Here is an 11,402-nt window from a genome sequence, read left to right as displayed (position 1 = left end):
GGCCCATTTGCGCAGGCGCAGTGTCTGGCGCTCAGACCCGGCGCAGGCGTACTCGTCTCGTTCCCATTCCTGCTTCCTCAGCCCAGGAGCTCGGCTGGCCTTGGGTGGGTCTAGACAGCCTCGGCGGCTGCGGCGCCGATAGTGACAGTGAGTGCGTGAGACCGGGACGGAAATGGCGATGGCGATGTCGGACAGTGGGGCGAGCCGCCTGCGTCGGCAGCTGGAGTCAGGGGGTTTTGAGGCGCGGCTGTACGTGAAGCAGCTCTCGCAGCAGTCGGATGGGGACCGGGACCTCCAGGAGCACCGGCAGCGCATCCAGGCGCTGGCGGAGGAGACGGCGCAGAACCTGAAGCGCAACGTTTACCAGAACTACCGGCAGTTCATAGAGACGGCCCGCGAGATCTCCTACCTGGAGAGCGAGATGTACCAGCTCAGCCACTTGCTGACCGAGCAGAAAAGCAGCCTGGAGAGCATCCCGCTTACGTTGCTGCCTGCCGCAGCTGCCGCCGGAGCCGCCGCCGCCTCTGGAGGGGAGGAGGGAGTCGGTGGGGCGGGGGGCCGAGACCACCTCCGAGGCCAGGCCGGCTTTTTCTCCACCCCCGGGGGCGCCTCCCGCGACGGCTGCGGTCCGGGCGAGGAAGGAAAGCAGCGCACTCTCACCACCCTGCTTGAGAAGGTGGAAGGCTGCAGGCATCTGCTGGAGACGCCGGGACAGTACCTGGTGTACAATGGGGACCTAGTGGAATACGATGCGGACCACATGGCCCAACTGCAGCGGGTGCACGGCTTTCTCATGAACGATTGTTTGTTGGTGGCTACCTGGCTGCCTCAGCGGCGGGGGATGTATCGCTACAACGCTCTCTATTCCCTAGATGGTTTGGCCGTAGTCAATGTCAAGGACAACCCGCCCATGAAGGACATGTTCAAGCTGCTTATGTTCCCCGAGAGCCGTATTTTCCAGGCCGAAAATGCTAAAATCAAACGAGAGTGGCTGGAAGTGCTGGAGGACACCAAGAGAGCCCTCAGTGAGAAAAGGCGAAGGGAGCAGGAGGAGGCAGCGGCCACTCGAGGGCCACCCCAAGTGACTTCCAAGGCCACTAACCCATTTGAGGATGACGAAGAAGAAGAACCAGCTGTTCCTGAGGTAGAGGAAGAGAAGGTGGACCTCTCCATGGAATGGATCCAGGAGTTACCGGAAGACCTGGATGTCTGCATTGCGCAGAGAGACTTTGAAGGGGCCGTTGACCTGCTGGATAAATTGAACCATTACCTGGAAGATAAGCCTAGCCCACCTCCTGTAAAAGAACTAAGGGCCAAAGTGGAGGAGCGCGTTCGACAGCTCACTGAGGTGCTAGTTTTCGAACTCTCCCCAGATCGTTCCCTGAGAGGTGGTCCGAAGGCTACTCGCAGAGCAGTTTCGCAACTGATCCGGCTGGGCCAGTGCACGAAGGCCTGTGAGCTATTTTTGAGAAACAGGGCAGCCGCTGTTCATACTGCAATTCGTCAGCTTCGCATTGAAGGTGCCACTTTACTCTATATTCATAAGCTGTGCCATGTCTTCTTTACCAGCCTTCTCGAGACTGCAAGAGAATTTGAGATCGATTTTGCAGGCACTGACAGCGGCTGCTACTCTGCCTTTGTGGTCTGGGCAAGATCAGCCATGGGCATGTTCGTGGATGCTTTTAGCAAGCAGGTGTTTGATAGTAAGGAGAGCCTCTCCACAGCAGCTGAGTGTGTAAAAGTGGCTAAGGAGCATTGCCAGCAACTGGGTGATATCGGACTGGACCTCACCTTCATCATCCATGCCCTTCTGGTGAAAGACATCCAAGGGGCCTTGCACAGTTACAAAGAAATCATCATTGAAGCCACTAAACATCGCAACTCTGAAGAGATGTGGAGGAGGATGAACTTGATGACGCCAGAAGCCCTGGGTAAGCTCAAAGAAGAGATGAAAAGTTGTGGGGTAAGTAACTTTGAGCAGTACACAGGGGATGACTGCTGGGTGAACCTAAGTTACACAGTGGTTGCTTTCACCAAACAGACCATGGGCTTCTTAGAAGAGGCCCTGAAGCTGTATTTCCCAGAGCTGCACATGGTACTTTTGGAGAGCCTGGTGGAAATCATTTTGGTTGCTGTTCAGCATGTGGATTATAGTCTTCGATGTGAGCAGGATCCAGAGAAGAAAGCTTTTATCAGACAGAATGCATCCTTTTTATATGAAACAGTCCTCCCTGTGGTGGAGAAAAGGTTTGAAGAAGGTGTGGGGAAACCTGCCAAGCAACTCCAAGATCTGAGGAATGCATCTAGACTTATTCGTGTGAATCCTGAAAGTACAACATCAGTGGTCTAATGCCTGGCTCTGTTTATATGTATATACATATATATATAGAGAGAGCTTATATATTATTTATATTTATATTAAGTTGTATTAGCATACTCTTTATAGTTTCAAACACAACTTGAAAATTAAAAGTGCCCTCTTAAAAATACAAAAATCAAAAAGAGGAAAAGAAGTTAAATTAAGCCCAAATAACAAAAATACTGGAATTATTAAAACATATAGTATGCTAGCTATCCTTTTAAATTATGCTAATTCTCTTTTGAAATTATGGTCACACTATACACTATAGCATTTCAGTTTTATCCTTTGATAAAACACTTTTCTTTTTTTTTTTGAGACAGGGTCTCACCCTGTTGCGCAGGCTGAAGTGCACTGGCAAAGTCTCGACTCATTACAGCCTTGACCTCCCGGGCCCAGGCAATCCTCCCACCTCAGCCTCCCATGTAGCAGGAACCACAGACAGGCACCACCATACCCAGCTAATTTTTGTATTTTTTGTAGAGATGGGGTTTCACCATGTTGCCCAGGCTAGTCTTTTCTTTTTTTCCCCACAGTATATATTATACAGCAGAGTCATAATATCTATAAATACATAGAGTTTAAGTATGTTGTGAAAAGTTTCCCAGTTCACTAAAATGTTAGACTTCCTAAAGGGTTATAAAACACCTTGCCTCATATATTTCTCCTCAAAACGTTGGACTATTTGGGAAAAGGAAAAGCGTTGGGAAAATTGGTTTTAGGGTAAGTTTTAGTCAAAAGAATTCTTTCTTGAAACTAGCTGGTGTGTGGATTCAGATACTCTGATCCTTACAGAATCCAAGAGGAAGCTTTCATAAAAACAATTCAGCAAATATTTCTAATATAATTTGAATGGCTAATTTTCAGTTGCTAATTAGCAGCTTTGTAATACTTGATTTCGGAGCATTTACTTGGAAATCCTAAGGACTATAATAAAATTTTTCAACATATTTCTAAATTGTGTGTTTCCAGCTGTAGCTTTTGTCTTTGTCACATTTTTAAAAATAATAAGCAAGACACATTGGGGACTCTGGCAGCAGTTGCCAGGTTTTAGCTCCCACCGCTTCAGTATAAGATATAGCTGTCCCATCCTCCCCCATTCAGGGTAGGATATATAGTGACCCAGATTTCATGCAAATGGAAAAAAGGTTTTAACTGAAATATTTAGATTTCAGGGTCTAGATGGATGGGAAATCAGAAAAACATATGCAAATCTCAGTGTTCTCACTATGACTACTCTGAGCAGAGATTTGGTTTTGTTTCTTTTTGTAACAAAGTGAAAACAGGTGAGACAATGTGCCCAAAACAAAGGGAAGAAGAGAACCTTCTGTGACTCCTAAAATGTTCCATGCTGCATTTTTGTTTCATTTTTTGTTTTTCCTTGCTTTGTTTTTAAACATGAATATAATGCTTACTTCAAATTGTTTAGTAAAACAAAATAACTAAAGAAATACGAGCTTCCCAAGGTTTCTAAACTATCGCTTCTATTGTATATTCTATAACGTTCCTTATACTTTGAGAGAAACTGCTTGCTGTGATCCATTTTGTCTCCAGCTTCTAGTGGTGGTTCTTGTCCATAAGCACCAAATTTGATGCCCATGATTTCAAAAGGTCATTTCTTTTATCTGAATGAAAGTGGTGGTACTAAGACTGTGAAAAATATGTGAAACCTAAAATAGTTGCCAAAGTGGCTCAGGGTTGTAAAATTCATTGACTTAATTATTCATGTGCCAGATCAACCCCTTTATTTTCTCTTTAGCTATGCATATTTAAAATATTGGAAAGTATCAGATTTACAGATTTTCTTTGACTAATTTTTTCACATAACTTTAGGATTTTCGAAAGTTATAACCATAACTGGATATCTTAGCTGAGCAAAGGCGGTTATAATTTGTCTTTTTAAGATCACTGGAAATTGTTAAAATTTTGTGATAATTATGATTATTCTGTGCCATTTACAGTTTCTAATACTATACTGTATGAAATATGTATAAATATATAATGCTGAGTCTGTGAAATGATACTTCTGAAATCAAAATTCCTCATAAGGCATGAAGTTGTAAAAACTTTAATGTCTATAGTTAGATATTTAAATGGTTGCTTCTTCATAGAATTGTCTGCTTTTTAAAACTGGAAGTACAGGATTTTCTTCAGGTAAAATCTGTGTGTTCCAGTTACAGTTGTAGCTGAAGGAAGTATGCTTTTGGTGAGTCAATTAGTATGGGAAGTTGACTAAAGACCCCCAGTGTTGTAACGTACCTTTGTACCCAGACAAAACAATTATGTTCCATTCCTCAAAGTGGCATGGGCTTTCTTCTCTAATTCTTTTGTTCTATTAGACCCACGACAAGTTCTAAAAATTGAATGCAATGAGAGATTGTCCCAAAATATAATATATACTAAAATATACCACTTAAGCATTGATTGCCTTTTCTTGTTTGCTTCAAGAATATAAAACTTGTCACTTGGGCTTGGAATCATGGGCTTGATTGAATTAATTACTCTTGGGAAAAAAGATACCTTGTGGCACTAAGTCTCACTTTGATTGAAGCCTCATTTCACATAATTGCTAAAAACTCACTTTAATATACTACCTATAGTTTAATTATCGGCACTTGTATTTTGTAACTTGATATCTTACCTAGGATTGGGAATTTGGGACATGACATGTACTATAAAAGTCAGTATGTACATATGGCTTATTGATGTGCTGTGATATGAGGGAATCTGAAATGTTTCATAAAAATAAAGCTTAAAAATTGTCTTACACTGGATAAAAGTGATATTATGATATTATATCTATTGCTCTTTAGTTGGTATTCAATATTTTTATATTCTTGTTACTGAAATATTCTTTGAAGACCCTAGTTTTTTGTTTTATTTATATGGGGAGGATACTTAGGAAGCTGTTTGCTAAATTAAGTAATTGTTCTGCTTACCGTCAGAATTGTGAATAAATCAGATCTCAATTTTTAAAAATTCTCTTGAATGAAAATTTCAGAGGTACAAAATGTGAATTTATTTTAAAAAGTAGATTTTATACCATCTGCACATCTCTAAATAAAGAAAATAAAATGTAGGCCACAAGACCTAGGAACTAAATGATAAGGCTTGACTTTTTTTTTTTTGAGAGGGAGTCTTCCCATATCGCCCAAGATGGAGTGCAATGGTGCAATCTTTGCTCGCTACAATCTCTGCCTCCTGGGTTCAAGCCATTCTCCTGTCTCAGCCTCCTGAGTAGCTGGGATTACAGGGGCCCACCACCATGCCCGGCTAATTTTTTTATTTTTAGTAGAGATGGGGTTTCACCATGTTGGCCAGGCTGGTCTTGAACTCCTGACCTCGGGTGATCCACCCGCCTCGGCCTCCCAAAGTGCTGAGATTACAGGTGTAAGCCACCATGCCCGGCCAGGCTTGCCCTTTTGAAAGTAATATGTATATACTGAGGAAACTATCACATATTTAAAAGTATTGAATGCTATGCTTCATATTGACTGTAATGTGGGAATGCAGAAGAATTTTAATAATTTTAAACATACTTTGTCCTCTTAAGATGCTTAGAAATTGGAAAAAGTCAACAAATATAAGTGAGAGAATAATTAAATGCACAGCTGTGTACAGTGGGAATACCAAGAAGGAGGAGAGCAGTGTACTTTTAAGGAGTTAAGAAAGTTCTCATGGAATTGTTGGCATTTGAACTGGTCCTAGAAGAATGGACAAGACTTAAATGTGCAAAGAAAAAGTTAGAGTAGGACCTGAGCCCAAGGCATAGAAGTGGGAATGTGGGTGTCACAGGAAGAGACCTTCCTGGATGGATTGCAGACTTTGGAAAAGCGTAAATAAGCCACACTTGCCTACAGAGGAAGCTTCAATCCATATGCAATGTGCAGAAGAGTTAAAGTAAAAAGTCAAAGTCCTTATCCCCCAACAATCCCACTCACTAGAGATAACCACTAGTAAGAATTTTATGTACATATTTTTCCAGAAATTGGATCATACTCTGCATACAGTTCTGCATCTTGATTTTAGTCACTTAGCAGTTCAGTGTTTTTAAGACATCTCACATCAGTACCTCTAGCTGTACCTCACTGGGTTTTTCTTCTGTGATTGGGTAGTTGTCAATCACAGTGAATGAATATATCATAATTTTGCGTTTTCCAATTACTTGGTTGGCTTCAATTTTGGTGATTACAAAAAAAAAATTCTGAAAACCTATGCACATCCTCATATTTGCTTATGCGAATATATCTATGGGATGTATTTTTAGAAATTGCTCTGCCAAATTACATTTTAAATTTAAGCATTACCAATTGCTCATCAGGAGGGTTATATCATTTTAAGTTCTCTCCAACAGTATAGGAAAATACCTGTTTACATGAATGCTCATAAACATGTATTCATTCATTGTTTAATTAAGAGTAGTCTTGCCGGGCACAGTGGCTCAGGTGGCTCTGCAGCTTCATTCTTGAAGACAGCGAGACCAAGAACCCACTGGAAGGAACCAATTCTGGACACAATAGTACATCTATGTACATACATAGCACAATTACACCTCCAGGAATTCATCCTAAGGATCACTGTGATCGTGCACATTTGAGAAGACTGAACTGGAAACCACTGGAATGTCCGGCCACAGGGGAGTGGATAACGACTTCGGGCACACCCACGCAGCGGACAGGGCAGACCCTCTCCTAATTCCACTACCTGATTGGCCAAAATAACTGACATTCTCCACTCTCCTATAAAACACCAGTGGCCAACAGGACTCTTGGATAATCTGTACATCTGTGTTCTGAAAAATTCAACAGCATGCTGCCTAAGACTCAGCCACATTCATTCTAAACACCCATTTATGCCAGTTGTATTTGTCATTAAAAGCCTGGAGGCCGGGGTCGGTGGCTCACACCTGTAATCCCAGCACTTTGGGAGGCCGATGGGGGTGGATCATCTGAGGTCAGGAGTTTGAGACCAGCCTGGCCAACGTGGTGAAACCCTGTCTCTACTAAAAATACAAAAATTAGCTGGGCGTGGTGGTACATGTCTGTAGTCTCAGCTACTTGGGAGGCTGAGGCAGGAGAATTGCTTGAAACCGGGAGGCGGAGGTTGCAGTGAGCCAAGATCACACCCCTGCACTCCAGCCTGGGTGACAGAGCAAGACTCCATTTCAAAAAAAAAAAAAAAAAAAAAAAAAAGCCTGGAAATTTTCCTTTCTTTAAAAATAAAGATGGGGGTCTTGCTATGTCGACCAGGCTGGTGTCAAACTCCTCACCTCAAGTGATCCTCCTGTCAGCCATCCAAAGTGTTGGGATTACAGGCATGAGCCACCACACTTGGCCTAGCCTGGAAAAATTTGCACATGATCTAGGAGGTTGCATTAAGTGTCTTTAAAGGTCTTTTATGTTCTGAGCAGGGCACGGTGGCTCATGCCTGCAATCCCAGCACTTTGGGAGGCCAAAGCAGGCAGATTACCTAAGGTCAGGAGTTCCAGATCAGCCTAGCCAACATGGTGAAACCCTGTCTCTACTAGAAATACAAAAATTAGCCCGGCATGGTGGGCACCTCCTGAGTAGCTGTAATTCCAGCTACTCAGGAAGCTGAGGCAGGAGAATCGCTTGAACCCAGGAGGCAGAGGCTGTGCAGTGAGCCAAGCTCTCTCACCGCTGCACTCCAGCCTAGGCAACAAGAGCAAAACTCTGTCTCAAAAAAAGGTCTTTTACGTTCTGGATCCATTCATCCATTCTACAGAAATGAAAAGTGGATGTTACGGGTATGGTTTAGACATGAAACTGGAATATGTGGATCCACTCTCCAAGAATGAGCTTTATGCCTGTAGCCAAAAGATTGCAAAGTGAGGCCGGGCACGGTGGCTCACGCCTATCATTCCAGCACTTTTGCAAAGTGAGGCCTGGCGCGGTGGCTCACGCCTATCATTCCAGCACTTTTGCAAAGTGAGGCCTGGCGCGGTGGCTAACCCCAATCATTCCAGCACTTTTGCAAAGTGAGGCCAGGCGCAGTGGCTCACGCCTATCATTCCAGCACTTTTGGAGGCTGAGGTGGGTGGATCCTTTGAGTCCAGGAATTCGAGACCAGCCGGGGCAACATGCCAAAACCCCGTCTCTACAAAATATATAAAATATACAAAATAAATATAAAAATACACCAAAAAATGCACCTGTAGTCCCATCTACTTGGGAGGCTGAGGTGGGAGGATCGTTCTAGCCCAGGAGGTTGAGGATGCATTCACCCGAGACTGCGTTACTGCCCTCCGCGCACTCCAGCCTGAGTGAGAGAGCAAGACTCTATCTCAAAAAAAAAAAAAAAAAGATTGCAAAGTGAATATATTGTTGTTTAAATTAAAAATAGAGTGTTTAGATATATATCATATTTTATTATTTTCCACATTAACTCACTTCTTCAATAACTAAACATCTACGATTCCCTAACATAAAAAATAAATATATACAGCTTCTAAAAACATGGTAGAAGACCGGGCACAGTGACTCACACCTGTAATCCCAGCACTTTGGGAGGCCAAGGTGGAAGGATTACTTCAGCCCAAGAGTTTGAGACCAGCCTGGGCGACATAGGGAGACTGTCTCCACGAAACAATTAAAAAAAATTTAGCTGAGCATGGCAGCATGCACTTGTGGTCCCAGCTACTTGGGAGGCTGAAGTGGGAGGATCACTTGAGCCCAGGAGTTTGAGGCTGCAGTGAGCTACGATTATGCCACTGCACTCCAGCCTGGGTGACAGAGTGAGATCCTGTCTCAAAAGAAAATGAATAGATAAAAATAAACAAACAAAACGCAGTAGCAAAAATGACTGATATGCTAAAATACTGATAGTACATTTAAGTGAAAAGGAATATTCCAACAAAATGTCTAGTACATTCACATCTTAGTTAAGTATGCCTTTGTTACATAAGACTAAATAGAAATCCAACAGTATACTAGAAAATCCTAACAATTCCTCCCAGACATGAACTAACAGATTTTGCTTTCCTAGGATTTTCCAAATCTTTTAAAACTAAGATTACTTTTATGTCGTCCTTTTTTTTTTTTTTTTTTTTTTTTAAACAGAGTCTCACTCACTATCACCCAGGCTGGAGTGCAGCTGTGTGATCTCGGCTCACTGCAACCTCTGCCTCCCAGGTTCAACACTTCTGCCTCAACCTCCCAAGTAGCTGAGATTACAGGTGTGCGCCACCATGCCTGGCTAATTTTCGTATTTTTAGTAGAGACAAGGTTTCACCATGTTGGCCAGGCTGGTCTTGAACTCCTGGCCTCAAGTGATCCGCCTGCCTCAGCCTCCCAAAGTGTTGAGATTACAGGCATGAACCACCGCGTCTGGCCTAAGATTACTTTTATAATCAGAAGAAATGTTACTTTTGTTAGTATTTCAAACTCTTCTTGTGGAAATGCTACTAAGTAGATACTCAAAAAATGATTGTGACAGAAAAGGCCTTTGGCGCTACATGAGCACATGGAGGTCACTCAGTGAAACAAACTCAGTTTCTGTGAATAATAGACTTCAGTGAAACAATAAACCTGAGAATGACTGAATTTCCTCTGCAGGATAAACCACAGTATCCTGTGGTGGCGCACAGAAACTCCCATATATATATATGGAAAAAGTCACCAAAAGAGCATTGAATTTAAAATGAAATGGTTAGATATGGATTGTTTTTTCTAATTTCCCGCACTACCTCAATTTGTCAGTAACTTACTATCAGGCTGTGTGTGACATCTCAAGCCTGTAATCCCAGCACCTTGGGAGGCCACGGTGGGAGGAGTGCTTAAGCTCAGGAGTTTGAGACCAGCCTGGGCAACATGGCGAGACTTCATCTCTACAAAAAATAAAAATAAAAATAAAAAATTAGCCAGGTTTGGTGGTGTGCACCTGTAGTCCCAGCTACTCGGGAGGCGAGGTAGGAGGACACTTGAGCCAGGGAGGTCGAGGCTGCAGTGAGCCGTGATCGCAACACCACCTGGGCTGGCCAAGGCCAGAGCGGGCTCCCTCAGTTTGCAAGGAGGTGTGGAGGGAGAGGCGCGAGTGGGAACCGGGGCTGCATGCGGCGCTTGCGGGCCAGCTGGAGTTCTGGGTGGGTGTAGGCTTGGTGGGCCCTGCACTCGGAGCAGCCGGCCGGCCCTGCCGGCCCCGGGCAATGAGGGGCTTAGCACCCAGGCCAGCAGCTGCGGAGGTGTACTGGGTCCCCCAGCAGTGCCACCCCACCGGTGCTGCGCTCAATTTCTCACTGGGCCTTAGCTGCCTTCCCACGGGGCAGGGCTCGGGACCTGCAGCCCGCCATGCCTGGGCCTCCCACCCCCTCCATGGGCTCCTGTGCGGCCCAAGCCTCCCTGATGAGCACCACCCCCTGCTCCACAGTGCCCAGTCCCATCCACCACCCAAGGGCTGAGGAGTGCAAGCGCACAGCACGAGACTGGCAGGCAGCTCCACCTGCAGCCCCGGTGCAGGATCCACTGGGGAAGCCAGCTGGGCTCCTGAGTCTGGTGGAGATGTGGAGAACCTTTATGTCTAGCTCAGGGATTGTAAACACACCAATCAGCACCCTGTGTCTAGCTCAGGGTCTGCTCAGGGATTGTAAACACACCAATCAGCACCCTGTGTCTAGCTCAGGGTCTGTGAATGCACCAATCGACACTCTGTATCTAGCTGCTCTGGTGGGGCCTTGGAGAACCTTTATGTCTAGCTCAAGGATTGTAAATACACCAATCGGCACTCTGTATCTAGCTCAAGGTTTGTAAACACACCAATCAGCACCCTGTGTCTAGCTCAGGGTTTGTGAGTTCACCAATCGACACTCTGTATCTAGCTGCTCTGGTGGGGCCTTGGAGAACCTTTGTGTCGATACTCTGTATCTAACTGATCTGATGGGGACGTGGAGAACTTTTATGTCTAGCTCAGGGATTGTAAACGCACCAATCAGCGCCCAGTCAAAACAGACCACTCGGCTCTACCAATCAGAAGGACGTGGTTGGGGCCAGATAAGAGAATAAAAGCAGGCTGCCCAAGCCAGCAGTGG

At 44.5% G+C, this 11,402-nt stretch overlaps 1 protein-coding gene across 1 annotated transcript; it reads left to right on the top strand.

Annotated features, from left to right (window-relative positions):
* Nucleotides 1-18: 18 nt before the first annotated feature.
* Nucleotides 19-5,126, top strand: EXOC8 (exocyst complex component 8). The gene has a single exon (XM_055234486.2). It carries the CDS (start codon nt 173-175, stop codon nt 2,348-2,350), a length of 2,178 nt encoding a protein of 725 aa, XP_055090461.1. The 5' UTR covers nt 19-172; the 3' UTR covers nt 2,351-5,126.
* Nucleotides 5,127-11,402: the final 6,276 nt, after the last annotated feature.

This window comes from Symphalangus syndactylus, chromosome 19, assembly GCF_028878055.3.
Source record: "Symphalangus syndactylus isolate Jambi chromosome 19, NHGRI_mSymSyn1-v2.1_pri, whole genome shotgun sequence".
In the NCBI taxonomy this organism is placed as follows: Eukaryota; Metazoa; Chordata; class Mammalia; order Primates; family Hylobatidae; genus Symphalangus; species Symphalangus syndactylus.
The sequence above is the reverse complement of the archived record's forward strand: the minus strand, read 5'-3'. Positions and strand labels throughout refer to the sequence as shown.

What these genes read in the sequence shown, in the direction of transcription:
- EXOC8 (XM_055234486.2), top strand. Translation starts at nt 173, where the DNA reads ATGGCGATGGCGATGTCGGACAGTGGGGCGAGCCGCCTGCGTCGGCAG.